The 17,812-nt window shown below is 35.2% G+C and overlaps 1 protein-coding gene across 1 annotated transcript; it reads left to right on the top strand.

Annotated features, from left to right (window-relative positions):
* The first annotated feature begins 6,423 nt into the window (after positions 1 to 6,423).
* Positions 6,424 to 12,972, top strand: LOC129220048 (paired box pox-neuro protein-like). The gene is made up of 4 exons (XM_054854391.1): positions 6,424 to 6,552; positions 9,191 to 9,389; positions 10,304 to 10,669; positions 12,686 to 12,972. The coding sequence occupies exons 1-4, from the start codon at positions 6,424 to 6,426 to the stop codon at positions 12,970 to 12,972; spliced, it is 981 nt and encodes a 326-aa protein (XP_054710366.1).
* The last annotated feature ends 4,840 nt before the right edge of the window (positions 12,973 to 17,812 follow it).

Raw genomic sequence — 17,812 nt, forward strand, 5'->3', positions numbered from 1 at the left:
GAAAGATCGCTTCGAGGTGCACACCCCCATGCTACAAACTAATTCTGTGCCAAATTTCATGAAAATCGGCCGAACGGTCTAGGCGCTATGCGCGTCCCAGAGATCATGACAGACAGAGATCCGGACAGAGAGCCTTTCAGCTTTATCATTAGTAAAGATTTCTCACCTCCAGTTGACTTCGGAATGTTAAAGAAACTTTACCAAAATAGGATAACCTGATTTGGAAATCAACAGAAATTTTATAAATCACGAGGTTTTGCTTGTTAAAAAGCTAAATTTTGAGTAACTACAAAAACTTAGGATAGTTGCTCCCGCTTTATTTCAAGAAACGAAATAAATCTCTCAAAAAATGTGTGGGCCGCAGTTGAAAATGGAGAAATTGCGACTCAAAGTTACCTAGAATGGCACACTTGTTCTTAAGTTCTCTACTTATTTATGATACTATAAAAAATAGAAACGTATAACAATGGGAATTTAAGTAAAGAGCAACGGAAAAAAACTTAGTGAAACAGAAAAACATCATCAGTCAATGTCGAATTACTCAGCATAGTATTTAGGTGCATTGGAATTATTGGCGGCGTTATTACAAAGTTGTCATTACGTAGTAATTGTTACCTTATTTCCTGTGCCGAGGAGGTCTGGTTAAGCAATTATTCTTCGAAATGGCAGTCCCGGGAAGAGGAATGGGCGATGTTTTCCCCCCTCGTTTTCATTTTTTTTTTATCCTAAGCAATTTGCAATGCACTAAAATGAAAGTATAAAAAAGGAATAATAAATTGCATTTTATTACCATTTAAAGAACTCGCTGATTGTTATTTGACTGTTGAGTGCATTGAAGTTATTTTGCTTTTATAAATTTATGTCGAATAGAATTTTTTAAATGTTGTGAGGAATTTTGTTGTGTTAACGCTTAAATGAAAGATGTTTTGTAAAAACACTTTTAACTATGTGTTTTGGCTTTTACCTTCTGTTCAAATCATTAAAAAAAATACTTTGAAAAATCATATTTTATTTTAAGTGTGGTTTATGGTTAAACAACCACTTAGCAACACTAGACTTTAACTGGAAAAGTAACAAATAATTTACCGCCAAATGTCCCAAAACATTGATGAAAATTTAAAAATTATCTTGCTATTTAAGTAGTAGTAAAACTTCATTGATTATACAGTTAAAAGTAAGCATTTTCAAAACTAAAAAAAAAGATTTACGAATGCCAAAAGAAGATTTTTTTTTGAGCAATCACGATTGCTTATTGTTCTCACTTGACTGTTTTTGGCGTCTTTTGATTTTTCCCACCGCCACTCTCCGCACCATCACCGTCGACCGTCTCCTCACGATGCTGCTCCTATAGCGAAAGCCGTCTCCAGGTTGCATCCATGTCCTACACTTACACGCATACATACACGCACGTACAAGCAAACACATACACATACATACATACACCTACACACATACACATACACACACACGCATACATACAGACACCTACACATACACACACACCTACACACCACTACCCACACACTCATGCCTGAACACAGACACAAACACATATGCCTACACACACATCCACACTCTCCCCCCACACAAACACTCATACACACAACTACCCACACACTCATACCTGCACACAGACACAAACACACACGCCCACACACACACACACACACACTCGTGATTGCGAAAAACATAATTTGAATTAAAGATATCAAAATTCAAATTATTATTATTATTTCTTAATTTTGCCTACAGAATGGCGCATTTACAAATCTAAAACTGATTTTCATCTTCAGCGAGTATTTTCTTGGTTATTAGCAACTATAGAATTTCATATTGTCCTTACGGTATTATAAAAAGTTAAATTAGGTATTAGGGTGGTTCAGTAATACATGTAAAAAAAAGTTTCTCCTAGATAACAGAACACCCCTCAATATTTTTAGACTTGTGGATAGTAATATACTGGAAGAATTTTAGTTTCTTGTTTTAACTGAAGGAGTGTGCTCAACCCCTTCCCCCAAACTTGATCAGTACGGGCAGGGCCGGATTAGCCATAGAGCAGAAGTAGCAAATGCTACGGGCCCGCGCTTCTAGGGGCCCCGCGCCATGAGAAAAGTTCCAGAAAAAAAACTACTTTCCGCACTTTAATCCGTTTAAATTTATCTCTTTCTCTTTTTATTTAGATCTAGCTTTTCTAAATGCACAGGTAAATTAAAAATCTTATTTTTTTCGTTGGATTGCTTTCCAGAAATTTCTCTCAATTGAAGTCTTAAAAACGCAATTTTAGTTGATCTTTCTTAGGGAAAAGGAGAAAAAGCTCCGTTGGGTCAGAAAAGTTTCAAACTGACCTAAAAATTACAATTTTAAACAATGTTTGGAGAACGGAAAAGTGGGTTTTCTCTAGATTTTTTTCTTTTTTTTTTCCAAAATGAAGTTAATTTTAAGGTAACTTAAGAAATTTAAGGGAGTTAGGGTCCTAAAACTTTCAGCTATTCAAGCCTAAAAAAAAAAAAAGAAAATTTAGGTTGTTTGATAACAATAGAGGAAGGGGTTCTTTCCTGAAATTGTGTTCAAAACTGAAATCAATTTCAGGCTATCTTTGAGAGGAAACGGTTTGAGGGATAGTCCCAAAGGTATAGCTGAAAACAATATTTCAAGCTATGTGGGAAGGTTAGAGAAAGGGAATTCCCCCAGAAACAATTCTGACGCGATTTTCGATTTTCACTGGAGACATTATCGGGGGGGGGGGATACGGGTTTGCTTCCTAAAATGTTAGAAACTGAATTATTTCAAGACGCAGGCTATCTTTAGTTTTAGCTTCAGGTAAAGAGTGGTGGTTTTTGGAGCCTTTCCCCCCGAATGTTGACAAGTTAGGCAAGTAGGTGGGTATCCTCCTTTGGAATTTTTTGGAAATTTTGAAATCAAGATGGTTCAAGGGCTTTCTCCGGAATTTTTCGGTATTTGGGGTCGAAAAATTTAAGCAATTTTTGTTGACAGCCGGAGAAGGAGGATGCTGAAACTCTTAAAGCACAAATCCTAAAACCACGCTTCAAAGCTCTCTTTGGCGATGTTAGACAAGAGATGGGAAAGGGTTACCACCCAGAAATTGTTTGAAAGTGGCTTTCTTCTTAAAGCTTTCGAAATTGGAGTCCTGAAAAGGTAATTATTAGTCATCTTTTAAATTCTCTTTGGTTACTTTAACTTAATGTCAATTTATCCCCCTCAAAATCCCCCCCCCCCTCTCCGTGACACGAGCCCGCAGATCCGGCACTGTAAACAACAATGAGCAAAATTAAGAGATCATGATAGAAGAGAAGAAAAAGATTCTGAGACTTCACACTTATAGTGAGCGAAATAAATTGTCAAGAGAATATTATTTTTTGATGAACTAAAATAATTATGAGTACACTGTTAAAAATTCAGGAAGATTTTCTGGTAATTGTTACTGTAAAATTGCATCGCCGACGCATCGCTGATTTTTAAGGTAATTTATACCGGAGAAATAAGCGATCCCAGCGCCAACTGGTTGCTGTGGCCTACCGAGGAAACCGTAAAATTTTACAGTAACATTTGATTTTTACGGTAATAGTTACTGGCAACATGGATGCCAGTAACAATTACCGTAAATTTTCCGGAAAATTTTTAACAGTGTAGAAGAAAGACTTTAAATATCGTTTTTATTTTTTTTTTCCTCTGAGTGGGAGGGAACTAAAAAGCTGCCGTTCATGCCCCGAACCTAACACATTTCTTTTGCATCACCAAAGGCAGCCAAAAACTTTTTTATTCGAACTTGAAATTCAGAAAAATTCAGGAAAAAAATAGTTCAACATAATCAAAAACCCGCTAAAACTGCCTTCTGGAACTTCAGTTTCGAAAAATTTCCACGGGTGTAATCCCGAGCTCGATGCCGGCCTATAACATCGTCTAATAAGGTGGCCTACAAGTGCGTATTTTGGACTATAATTTCGAAAAAATTCTATGGGAATGTACCTCTCCCCCTCCAACATTGTTAACTATGGTCCAAAATGTACTTTTTAGATTGCAACTTCGAAAATTTTCCGGGTTGCCTTGGAGAGTGCCTGAACCCCATCCCATACCGAAACGTAACCCGCGATAGCCTTCAATCTATCACGTTTTCACAACTTCACTTTCGAGAAATTTCCAGGGGATGGCTTTCGTGAACTCCGCCCCAAAATCACCAAAGAAGATAAAAACACTACCCTTTCAGAGTATATAATTATGATAATTTTTGCTTTAAATTGTGTTGTTAGATTAATAATAGGTAATAAACTCGAAAATTTTCCAATGGGACCTCTTTGAACACCCCTCTTCCATCTCTCTGCAACATCATTAAAGATAATCTACAGTTTTATTTAAGGTTTCAGTTTTAAAAAACTGCCTGGGGGGGGGGGAGAGAGAGTCGCTGTGAACCCAAATTTTTTCCTTTGATCTTACCTGAGATAGGATGCAATCGCGTTCTTTGACTTCAGTTTCTCCAAATGATGACCTCCGAATCTTTTCTTCCTAATATCACAAGGAGTCGTTAGAAGTGAGTTTTTAATACTGAAATATTGAAAATTTTCCGGGGGTAAGCCTCCGGACCCCCCTCCCTTTATATCGTCCAAACATTGCGTTTTTGGAATTAAAAGTTGAAAACGTGTAGTAACGGGAAGACGAGGGGCAACATAAGAGGGTCCTAACCGTAGTAAAGCTCTAAAATTATATTCACATTTATGTATTTATGCGTGTTATAAGTGCACCTCCCATCTCCATGAAGAAGAGCTATTGTTTACTATATCATGCAAAAACGAGGGCCCCTTGGAAACATTTGCTACGGGCCCCGCGCTGGCTTAATCCGGCCCTGAGTACGGGGAGGGGGGTTAAAAATACATTGAACTGAAGAAACAATGCTCCTTATTATAATATACACGAGCAATATGCATATACTTTGCAAAAAATTAATTATTTACAAAAAAAAAAACAGCGGGGGAAATTAAATGTTTCTAAATTTGTGACATTTTCTACGCTATGGCTAATGTTAAATTGAGGTGTCATTGAGCACCCTCTTAAAATTTGAATAAAAAGCTGAAACTTTTACAGCATAATACTATAAGTCTAAAAAAAAGGGGGTGTTCTGGACTCTAGCTGAAAACAAGTTTTTTGAACCATCTTATTCGGTATGTTGCCAAATGGCAACACGATGCCTTTAATAAATCAAAAAATTATAACAGAAGCTGATGTGTTCCAATACAAAAGATTTTTTAGAACTCCTGTATTTTGTGACTAAAATACATAGCCCAGCGGTTTTCGCAGCAAGGTACCAATCGGTGTTACATTATTGTAATGAAATTCATCGCTTCCTTTAACATGTAGCAGAATGAGACCTTCTTCCTTCTACCAATCTTTGCTAAATAACTTTCGCTAATAGAACAACAGAAGAAATATGTTTGAAAAACGCTATCTATTGCAAAATTTTTACTTGAAAATCACAAAATGTAATACTTAGGCTGTTCAATAAGTAATAACACTAATTTTACTGCCGTGAAACTACTCATCGGAATGTCAATTTCTGTGGCATGAAAAATGTCTGTTGTCTGTATTAACAAAGCTCACCGATAGTTAGCGCCTACAGATTCATGTTTCTGAGTATCACGTGATTGAATTGAAGCCAGTTGGCGGGCTCCTGCAAAACGCAGCCAGTTGTCAAAATGAAAGCGTCGTCGGAACAAAGTTATGCGATTAAAGATTGTTTTCGTCTGCAAAAATCATCATCGAAAATCTTTGATATGATACATGAAGTTTTCAACAATAAAGCAATGTTAAGATACAGTAGTTTTTGCTGGCAAAAAGCTTTTAAGGAAGGCAAGCAGAATATAGAAGCTATTGAACGTGAGGGACGACCTTCACCGTCCATCACAGAGACAACAATTAACACTGCTGCTATTATTTTCAAGGGGAATCTCAGAATTATTTTTCAGTGAGTTCTGGCTGTTTCCTCAACTTAAGAAACCATTACAAGGCAAACATTTTCAAAGCAGCAAAGCATGTCTAAACTGTTTTGAAATAGCTCTCACAAACTTAACTTTTACAAGTTTTTAAGAAGTGGATAGAACGTTGGAATAAATGCATTTAGTCCTGCAGAAGTTAATCTTGAAAACCATATAAATCATGACGATTAAATTTTTTATAAGCACGCCGATTCTGTATTTTTTATAAGTTTAGTCTTATTACTTATTGAACAGCCCTCGTAATTATTTCCTTTTATTTTTGAAATGAATATATTGTTACACATTTCCTTTTATCGCATATCATCCCTATTCTTCTTTCCGGACAGGTCAAGCGGGAGTGAATCAACTGGGTGGTGTATTTGTGAATGGTAGACCCTTACCAGACTATGTTCGACGTCGCATTGTCGAGCTAGCCCTGATGGGAGTGCGCCCTTGTGACATCTCACGACAACTACTGGTCTCGCATGGCTGCGTTTCGAAAATCTTGACCCGTTTCTACGAGACGGGCTCCATCAAACCCGGGTCCATTGGAGGAAGTAAGCCTAAGGTAAATATAGCTCTCTATAAGTGTTCAGCATTATTTGTTTCTAAAGTTTCTTAAATTTACTTTTCCAATTGAGGCGGTGAGAAGCAAAGGGATGCAAGTGGCAAAATTAAAAATTTGGAAATAACCAGTACACATGGTGGGTGAACCTCTCCTCTGCCTTAAGGCAAGAGATACTACCAGTAACCTTGGTAAGTACTGTTATACAGCATGAATTAGAAAAACTTTTCAATGAAAGTCTACCATGGACCTTCTCTTTAAACGTGTTTTACTCAAAACTTAAAAATGTCCACTTACATCCCTTTGCTTCTCACTGCCTCAATTGATGCTTCCATATTTCCATATTTTCCTGTTTTACAGATATATTTTTTTCTACACATATAATCAGGACTGCCAGGGCTTGAGTTTTCAATATAGACATTGAGTTCTTCGGATTTTGCTCGAACTTCTTGGGTTTTGATTTTATTTATGAAAACGATACCTTTTATGAAATATTTTACGATAAAACATAAGATTTTCACTAAAATATAGTTATTTGGCTAAGTAATCTAGAATGTCTCTGCTTAAAATGTTATAAAACTTTGCTTAGGAACAAAAAAACTTCTCCTCTCTAGCCCTGCATATTATTTTTTTATTTAAGTTGTATTGCTTTCCTGCCCATTTTGTGTAATCTGTATAGATGTATCAAATCAAGACATTAACTTTTTTTTTTTTGCAGCAGGTGGTTTTTACACCATTTTTCAATAAGTTGCTACGAAGAAATATTTATTGAGAGATTGATTTTTGTATTTTTATCCCAATTTTTCACTTAATCATTTAAAAATTAATTACTGGTCAACTACAACAGTAGCAATCACAAAAAAGTAAATACGAATTCTTACTCACATGGTCTTGGGTTTCCTTCCTCGATATTGGGAATTTTGTGTGCTGAATCTTGGATTTTGCAAGAAATTCCAAGATTGAGATCGATCCTCGATCTTCGGAATTTTATGAGCTCAATTTTAGGATTTCTTCCTCGATCTTTTAATTTTATGAGCTGAATCATGGGTTTAGAAAAAAAATCTAAGATTGAGGTCGATCCTCGATCTTGGGAATTGCATGAACTCAATCTCAGGTTTTGCAAAAAAATTCCAATGGCGGCCCTGAGTATAACAGAAACATACAGGTAGTTATCAAAAAAATGGAAACAGTCTGTGACAAGTATGTTGAGAATGACTATAGTGCAGTTCTGGTTAGTTGAGCAGTGACCTTGACTATGTTTCCCTGTTTTAGAGAAGTTTAGTGAAAAATAGACGCGTTATTGGCTCGGATTTTAGTTGAAATATTTTTGAAAAACAACTTAGAAAGTTTCTCAACGCAACTTAGCGCCAATTACCCTTCCCTATTTTCCGAAACAGAGGTAATTATTGTCAGAGTTGGAACTCATCTTCTCAGAGCCGCACAATACTCTGCTGTAAATGTTCGGTACATAAAGGTGCCTTCTGACTGCAATCACTCACACTGGTGAGTCCAGATGGCGATTGAGTTTTGTGGTCACCTTTGCTGCTGTTGTTCGCTTTTTAGACATTACATTCCGCTTCAATACCCGTCGGTTTCTTGCACTGAGCTTCTCTTTCCGTCAACTATTTTACTTTTCCGAGCTTGTCGTGACGCGTTGTGTGTATGCTGTCATGACTTCAGATACTGTACCTCTAGAAACACCAAAAAGTTGAGATATTTCAGTTGCACTTGCTCCAGTTAGACGCGTTCCAACAATTTAGCCTCTTTTCAAGTTTGAGAGGTCCGACATTTCACGTGCTGGAAAAAAATTCAAGTCTTCCAGAACTTCAATTAAGTCACCCTGTACAACCAGAATATGTATATTGCTATTTATATATATAAAAAAAACAGATAGGGCCATTCCACAGTCACAAAAATACGGTTAAATTTCATTAACATTTCGTTATATCTCTTAATATTTTAATGAAACAGGGGTAAGCAATTTTTTTCAATCTTTACATTTGATACAAAGACACTCCTGACACAATTATAATTTTATTAAAAAATTCTGTTATTAAAAATAAAATTTATTTACATGCGTCACCTGCGGGACATCCGAAGTCAACTTCTGGTAACTTGCTTACGAATAAGCTAATATTTTTGCTCTATTAATACAGCAATGATGAAACGAATTGTAGATTTTGAAAGCTATGGTACCAACATAAAGGAAACATATCTCATTAGTTTAGAAATAACTATTTAAACCATTGAAAAAAAAAATATGTATATGCCCATTCCATTGAAAAGGGTCATTTTGTCCCGCACGTGACGGTTCCTATATTTCATAAAAAAGAAATAATTTTTGAAGAAAGTTTTGCTTAAAAAGTCATACATGCGTTTGTGATTTCTTAAGCAACAAAATTTTGTTCATCATCCTTTTAAATTATTATTTTTTATGAAATATTTTAGCGTCACCAGCGGGACAAAATGACCGTTTTTCGTGGAATGGCCCGATACCTTATTTTGTCCTTCATTGCTTACGAAGCACATTCCAAAATGCCGTGTTTATTCACAGGTGTTTCCATTATTTTGATAACTGCTTGTATGTAGACATTGATACACAAATATATACAGTCACTCATACTCTTGTATTTTATTCCAGCAAGTTGCGACACCTCATGTTGTTCGAAAGATACTGCGATATAAACAGGAGAATCCATCAATCTTTGCGTGGGAAATACGCGACTTGTTACGAAGCCAAAGAGTCTGTGATGAGCAATCCATTCCGAGTGTCTCTTCTATCAACCGGATTCTCAGGAACAGTGGCCACGTGGTCTTGGAGGACACTGTACCGACAAATGGTAAGAATTTAAGAGCGCAATACTTCACATATCAACAACGATGCCCACTATTCGTCATTTTGACCCTAATAGCACACAATATGTCACAGGAAAGCTACAGAGGTGCAGTCACTAGTCATTAGGGGGGTTCGAAAAAATCGATTTTTACTTCCTTTTACAAAAAAGGAAGTATTGTATTCGCGAAAAAATGTTCACTCAAAAATCGACCTTAATTTCCATTTTACTCACCCCCGAGTGATTGTTGAGCTTTTTTTTTTTTTTTTTTTTTCGACCCGATCACACGTGAATATATACCTAAGAACGTATAGACGCCCGAAATATCCATTTTAACGATTCCCGAGTTAATTACAACGAGTTTTATCGTGGCGTCTGTATGTACGTATGTATGGATGTGCGTATGTATGTCGCATAACTCAAGAACGGTAAGTCCTAGAAAGTTGAAATTTGGTACGTAGACTCCTAGTGGGGTCTAGTTGTGTACCTCCCCTTTTGGTTGCAGTCGAGTGTTTCTAAAGGGGTCTTTTACCCCTTTTTTTGGGAAAATCATTGTTAATTTCGATGTAAACTCAAGTGGTGTTATAATTTGGCGGACACTTGGCGATATATCGCCAGTCTTTTGGTCGCCAAGTTTTGTCGCCAACTTGGTGACAAATTTGGCTTTTTATTTTATTTTATTTATTTATTTTTTCAATCTGGTTTTAATTTGGTCACTGTTCGTGATATTTAGAGAGTAAACTATTGAATCACATTAAAATTACCAACAATGGGGAAATGACATTAAATTGGAGTAAAAAGAAGTCATGTGATGTACAACATCAGCTCGTTTTTTCCTGTCAAAATGTGTTATTCACTGTACACAAATTTTTTTTAGGAAAACGTCTTACTGCGAAAATACTCATCATTTACTTTTTCAGGAAGCTCTTCCTCAAGCTTAAGTCCAGTCTCGAACTGCTACCCCACCCCTTACCTGCTCCCAGAATCTCCTCTGCTGTCCAACGCATCCACAACTATCACAACCACTCTCAGCAGGCGAGTGGGCAACGAACTTCTAAGGAGCAGCAGCAATGGATCCGAATCTTCGAAACCCGGTCCATCGAGAGCGGTGGCCAGATCTTCCACCAGCATCTCCATCATTGACAAAACGAGTTCCTCACAGACGGAGACCAAAAGCTCCGGTGGTTACTCGATAGAAGAACTGCTGAAACCAACGAGGGGGAAGATGAAGAGGAAGGAATCGGAGTCTGATGATGATTATGATTCAGAGACAAAAACAACAAATAGTAAGTCTTTTGAATGCATTCTATTCCCTCCATCCGGGCGGATTAAAATATTTTTTGGCTCTTTTTTTTTTTTTTTTTTTTTTGAGCAGTCACGATTGCTTATTGTTCTCACTTGACTGTTTTTGGCGTGCTATGATTTTATTTTCCCACCGAGTCCCATTGCAGCACCACCGTCGGCCGGCCTCACGATGCTGCTCCTCTAGCGAAAACAGTCTCCAAATTGCGTCCATATCCTACACACGTACGCATGCATACACACACCTACACACATACACACACACATACACCTACACACACGCATACTTACAGACACCTACACATACACACAAACACACACACAATTACCCAAACACTCATGCCTGCACACAGACACAAACATACATGCCTACGCACACATACCCCCATACACACAAACACACATACACACAACTAATCACACACAAACACATGCCTACACACACATACACATGCCCCTACACACAAACAAACATACCCCCCACACAAACACACACGCCTACACACACACACACACACTCGTGATTGCGGAAAGCTTTATTTGAATTCAAGATGTCAAAGTTCAAATTTATTTTTATTTTTTTAATGAGAAAATTAACATCATTGGAAACACAACTTCCAGAAGTATTGCATTCACGTGTTTCAAGTAGCCTAATTAAAGATACTTTGCCGGCATTACTCACATTCTAAAATTCCTATGTGCGATGTTTTTGCAATTGGCACTTTAAGTGGATTACTTTTAAGTGAATTAATTTTAAGTCGAATATTCTATTTATTGCTTATGCACGAGCAATTAAAGTAAGTGGTCAAATAACTAGGAACACTCTACTCAAATTCAAAGTTTAGACTCATTTTTTGTTGAAATAAACCGTGAACCATAAGAAATTTGTACTCTGCATTGCTTCTGATGTTATTATTATAGTTTTTTGAGGTGGGAATACTACCAGTCTGCGTCATTTTACAAATAAGTGAGATTATTCTAGTTTTAGTCTCAATTGTGCAGTAACAGCTGTTGTCGAGTATTTTAAGTATTCTAGAAATAGTTTTCCGAAAATCTTGGTGTCTACTGTAGTCAAACGTAAGTAACACTCATTAATAAATTTGGCTACCTACCACAATTTATTTTAATGACTACTTGATTTTTCAACTGATCAGCCCTAATAGTTGCTCAAATTATAGCCTATAAAAACGATGGGTTGAATGTAAGAGTATTTCCGAATTATGTAAAGAATTTCTCTGAAGTACATGCAGGGCGGATACAGATTACGATTTTAGCGGGATCATGCTTAAGAATGCCCCACCCCCTCTATTCAATTTCGAGCGAATCTGCGGGATTGGGTGCAAAACTACCAAATTACTCCTACAATGTTTGAGCATAAAGTAGACGGATACAATGGGGTTGTTTCCTTCAGTCAAAAGTAGTACTTTTTGTCACTGAAATTGATAGAATAAGCAAAAAAAAAAAACATAGATCCAGAAAATACTTTCATTTTCCAACCGTTACATTTAAATTAATTTTTTAAAATATCCGATTTTTCAAACAAGGCATGATTTTGATGACGTCACAAATGATGCTCTTTGACTTTTCTACTGCTTTTTCACGTTATGATAATCAAGAAGCGAATTAAAATTGCGCTCTGCGCTTGCTATCAACCCTATCGTTGCCAATACACGTCAGTAAAGATGCGAATCAAATATTTTGCTCTGTGAATGGCAACACTGAATGGCATTTCATCATTTGTGATGTCATCGGACAGAAGCGTAAACAATAGAAGCGCACCGATTTAAGTAATTTTTCAAAAATATTAAACTTAAACAAATTATTCAAAAAATGGTCAGATCCTATGATTTTAAGCATGCTCTTTCAGAAAAAAAAAATACTTTTAAAATTTTGGAAACGACCCCATTGTCGACAGTTTAGGTGGGGGGGGGGGCGGGGGGCTTACCCCTATATCCGCCCCTGACTACATAATACTAACTACTTCATTTGCATTCTTTTAGATCAACCAGTAACGAAATCGGCCAGACTTCAAATTCCAGAAGTGCTTTCAGGGGATCTGAACTCTACTCTCCTATCTAGGCCCTATCTTCTCAACGCTGGTAGCTCTCCACTCCACTGCTGGGCTCCGAATAACGGCGGATCTGGACTCTCAGCTTTTTCTCTTCCCCGCTTTGTACCTGGTGTCATGACCTTTCCTTGCCCATACTTCCCGACTCCAGCTTTGCCACATACGCCGAGCCTATACTCCTCTGTCTACAGCGTTAGAAAAGATTTCGCTCATAAATAGATTAGAAGGTGTCACGGAATATTGGACATCCTCGAGCTATCGTTCTAGTTTACTTTTGCAATGACAAAAAAAAAAAAGTATAGCAGTGTCATGAATTGTCGTGATTTGTAATATACAGTAATCCCTTCGTTATATCGCGCTTGTCCGGGAACAACAAAAAAGCGCGATGCAGCCGAAATCGCGACAAAACCGGAATCACGAAAAGTTTCTATTGCTTTGATGTACAAATAAATGATGTATATATTACCGTTAAAGTATATAATGCAGTTATTTTATAGAATACCTAGTTATTCCATGAAATAACTGATCGTGTCCGTCAAAGTGTGTAATCTGTTATTAATTTGACACTTCAATTAGTTATTCTATGAAATAACTAGGTATTCTATAAATTAACTAATGAGAGACAGTTAAAGTATAAAATATACAATTTATCTAAAATGAAATAACTAGGTATTCTATTGATAAACTAATGATAGACAATTAAAATGAAAACGAAGCAATTTATCTAATTTATGCAGCGTATAAATGGTATTTATTTAAACGTATCATAAAAACCATTTGTTACAACAAGGATTACTAAAATGACTTTTGGAATTACAAAGAACATTATTTCTAAAACAAAAACATTTTTTGTTGACACACTGGGTTTTGCACGTTATTCTATGAAATAACTAGTTAAACCATGAAATGCAAGATAGCTTTACACTTTAACGGGCTGCAGATAGTCGTTTTATGAAATAACTAGTTAAACCATGAAATACAAGAGAGTTTTATACTTTAACGGACGCGATCAGTTATTCCATGAAATAACTAGGTATCCTATAAAATAACAGATTTCATATTTTAACGGTAACATATATTCTTACAAAACACTACGGTCATTATATAATAAGGTAATTTTGTTCATACAAGCTGCAAAAAGAAATAAGTTTACGATGTGAGGCTTTTAATATCAAAAACAGCTGAATCCTTTTTCTACCAATACAAATGCGACCACTAGCATCGGTTCCAGCAAGGCTGATCCCAATCCGTTTATTTGTCCCCAAATTTGACCACAAGAAACACAGTTTTGTTCATTTATTAAAACAAAGAAATGACTTTTGCTGAAAAATGCAGTATCTTTCCTTCAGTGGTTCTGAAATTTAGAACATGAATTTATTTACTTTCAATTTTTTGGAAGACATTAAAAAAAAAGTACGCTATAACCAAGGTTCGATGTAGCGAGGGGTTGCTGTATTGAAGTATCCTGGAACAAGAAAAGGAAAGATTTCTGTTATTGATATTCAAGACAGGTTTATCTCATGTAAGAGTGGCTATCAAACATTATGATTTTACTTTGTTGTAGCTGATAGAAAAAACAAAGCAATTCGACATCTATAGATAATTAAAATTCAGAAACAGAAAGAAAAAAAAAACTTGACAAATACTTTTGTTTTCTGCATTCAAAATTCAAATAAGCGTATGGTATAAAATATGTTCGGAACAATTCACCAGAAAATAAGAAAAACGTAACTGCAAATAAAAAATACATAAATGAGCATAAAATGATAGAATGGTTTTGTAGAGTGTCTGTACATCCGAAGTCCATTCCTTTTTGTACTGAAAAAGGATTTTCTTTTAACCCTGAAACACATGCGCATAATTCATTGCACATCTTCAGCTTTTTTTTTTTTTTCAACCGCTAATTTTTGTGATTAATGACAAGTGCAAAAGTAAATAAATCAAAAGAATGATTTTCAAACCTAATAAATTGTCATTTTCTGCACAAAAATTCGTCAATCACATTTATAACGAAGGGGGCTTGTAATTTTAAAAGATAATTTTTGTAGGATCATACTTGATACTCTATATCCGTTTGCATTTTTTACAGAGAATTGTCTTGAAAAAAAATTCTTATTCACAACTTCATGTTTTGAATAAATAAAGTTTAATTTAATTTCCTTGTTAAAAAATATTTTTTATTGTGTTATTTTTTATCAAAAATAACATAAAAATCGTAATCATGTCTACATTATGTACGTTTGTATTTATTTGTGTTCATATGAATTTTGAAAATTATTATTGTAATTTTTTTGTAAATAAAAACAATTACATAATTAATGTTGTGCAGTTTATTTGTTATTGATAGAATCTGTATTAAAAGACTTCATCACTGCCTATGAGCTTAAATCGTGTCTTTTTATTTCATCTTATATTTAGATGGATTTAAAACTGAACACATATTCGTTTTTCTACTTGGTACACAGGGTTGGTAAAAAAAACGGTTTAAAAAAACCGTTTTTTTTTTGGTTTAAACTAGTTTTTTTTGGTTTAAACCGGTTTTTTTTTACTTTAAATACTATTTGCGAGAAAAACAATTAATTTTCGAAGGTAATTAAGGTTCCATGTAATTAACAGTTATTCAATAGTCACATTATACCTAATTTCTTGATTAAATAAAGAGATAAGAACAAAATCTTGTAACTAAATTAAATAATTAAAATAGCTTTCTGCTTCCAATGAACAAAAGGGGGGGGGGACTAAGAATTATCTGCACCCAATAGTCATAAAGCAGCATAGGTGTATAGCCAATCAAAATCTTTTGAGCACACAGAATCCAAAAAAAAAAAAAAACACCAGTGGAGAGTGTAGTTTATATGTGAAGATTTATGTATTTCTCAATCAATTTTTACACATACATTTGCATTTTGTTCTGGGAATTTAAAAATTTGTCGTTTAATCTTCCTACATTATAATATAAGGAACTATTATGTATTCTTTACTGATAATAATGCTGAAAGTCTCTCTGTCCGGAGGATGTCTGGATGTCTGTAGGATATCTGTAGGATGTCTGTGACGCGCATAGCGCCTAGACCGTTCGGCCGATTTTCATGAAATTGGGCACAAAGTTAGTATGTAGCATGGGGGTGTGCACCTCGAAGCGATTTTTCGAAAATTCGATTTTGTTCTTTTTCTATTCCAATTTTAAGAAAAAAAAAGATCATAAGATGGACGAATAAATTACGAAATTATCATAACGTGGAACCGTAACGTGGGCACAAGCCAATTGGCGAGAAAATTCAATACACATCATTTGTAAATATACAGGCGAACCAAAAGACCTTTTAATTTGCTATTACGGGCGAAGCCGTGCGGGTACCACTAGTATAATATAAAGTATAAACTTTTTTTTTAAATTTGATTCAAAAAATATTATTTGTGTTCTCCTGCAGAGCAAATCTTAATTTTTAGGTGCAAACAATTAAGTTAGACAGTTGATTACCTTACAAGTCAAAGTTAAAATTCCAGGAAAGTGCAAATAAATGGGCAAAAATGTCACACCCCTGCAACAGGAGTGAGCAATATAATGGATTGCATCTACAATAAAAGGTTCAATCCTTAGTAAATCTTAACTAATCATGCAAATTAAGCATAATGATGGAAGTTGACTGAAATCTGCTTTTTGGCCCACATATGAAATAAAAAATATATTAATATACTTTTTTTCGATTAAAGCTTGTAATACATTTTGAAGAAGCAACTTTGCAATTTTAGTATTTATCTCTGCAATTTAGCTAGGAGAACTTAGCATAAATGGAATTTCACATTTTTCAATATGTGTGGGGAAATCAATGTAAACCTGTAAAATGGCTTTTTTTTAAACCATTTTTTAAAAAACCGCATGGTTTTTTTTTAAAAAAATTGGTTTAAACCATGGTTTAAACCAACGTGGTTTAAACCAAACAACCCTGTTGGTACAAAAAACTTAAAAAAAAAAAAAAAACACTTAATTGTATCAGTAATTTTTTATTTAATTTTATCAAAAAGGAAGTATTGTATTCGCGAAAACATTTTCACTCAAAAATAGGCCTTAATTTCCATTTTTCTCATCCCCGAATGAATGTTGAGTTTTTTTTTCGACCCGACCACACGTGGATATATGCCTTGGAACGTACAGACACCAGAAATATCCGTTTTGACGACCCCCGAGTGAATTACAACGAATTTTCTCGTGACATCCGTATGTACGTGTGTATGTGCGTATGTGTGTTTGTATCTCGCATAACTCAAAAACGGTATGTCCTAGAAAGTTGAAATTTGTTACGTGGATTCCTAGTGGGGTTAGTTGTGCACCTTTCCTTTTGGTTGCATTCGGATGTTCCTAAGGGGGTTTTTTGCCCCTTTTTTTTGGGGGGGGGAATCATTGTTAATTTCGATATAAACTCAAGTTGTGTTATAATTTGTCGGACACTTGGCGATATATCGCCAGTCTTGTGATTGCCAAGTTTTGTCGCCAACTTGGCGACAAATTTTAAGATTTTTTTTTTTTTTTTTTAATTTGGTTTCAGTTTGACAACTGTTGGTGGAATTTAGAGAGTAAACAATTGACTCACATTAAAATTGCCAATAATGGGGAAATGACATTAAATTGAAATAAAAGGAAGTCATGTGATGCACACATCAGCTCGTTTTTCTTTTATCCGAGGTAAAAAAGAAAAGAATATTTTTATAAAATTATGAAATTACGCTAAAAACGTTAGAAACACATTTTTTTGCTAGTTTTATAGGAAAATTTTAAAAACACTACTTAATGCTCCTGTGACGCTGTATTAGCGGTTCTAAATGCGCCACTGTTGTGTGCTGTGTTGTAGGATGTACGTACGTGCATATATCGTTACAAGATTTTTTTTTTTTTTAATTCACAAAATGTCTTTCCATTGTTCATTGTTACACAGAAATCATTACCTATTTTTAAGTACTGCTCATGTAGTTTTAAAGAAAATGTGACAAGTTATCAATAATTCGAAGAAAATAAAAAGTTCGATTTTTTTTTCTTTGTTTGCATAAAAATTCTGAATCT

Source organism: Uloborus diversus, chromosome 1 (assembly GCF_026930045.1).
Source record: "Uloborus diversus isolate 005 chromosome 1, Udiv.v.3.1, whole genome shotgun sequence".
Lineage (NCBI taxonomy): Eukaryota > Metazoa > Arthropoda > Arachnida > Araneae > Uloboridae > Uloborus > Uloborus diversus.

Coding starts and splice junctions, on each gene's coding strand:
- LOC129220048 (XM_054854391.1), top strand. CDS start 6,424: ATGGGAGTGCGCCCTTGTGACATCTCACGACAACTACTGGTCTCGCAT. Junction 6,553..9,190: donor TTGGAGGAAGTAAGCCTAAG/GTAAATATAGCT, acceptor ATTTTATTCCAG/CAAGTTGCGACACCTCATGT. Junction 10,670..12,685: donor AGAGACAAAAACAACAAATA/GTAAGTCTTTTG, acceptor GCATTCTTTTAG/ATCAACCAGTAACGAAATCG.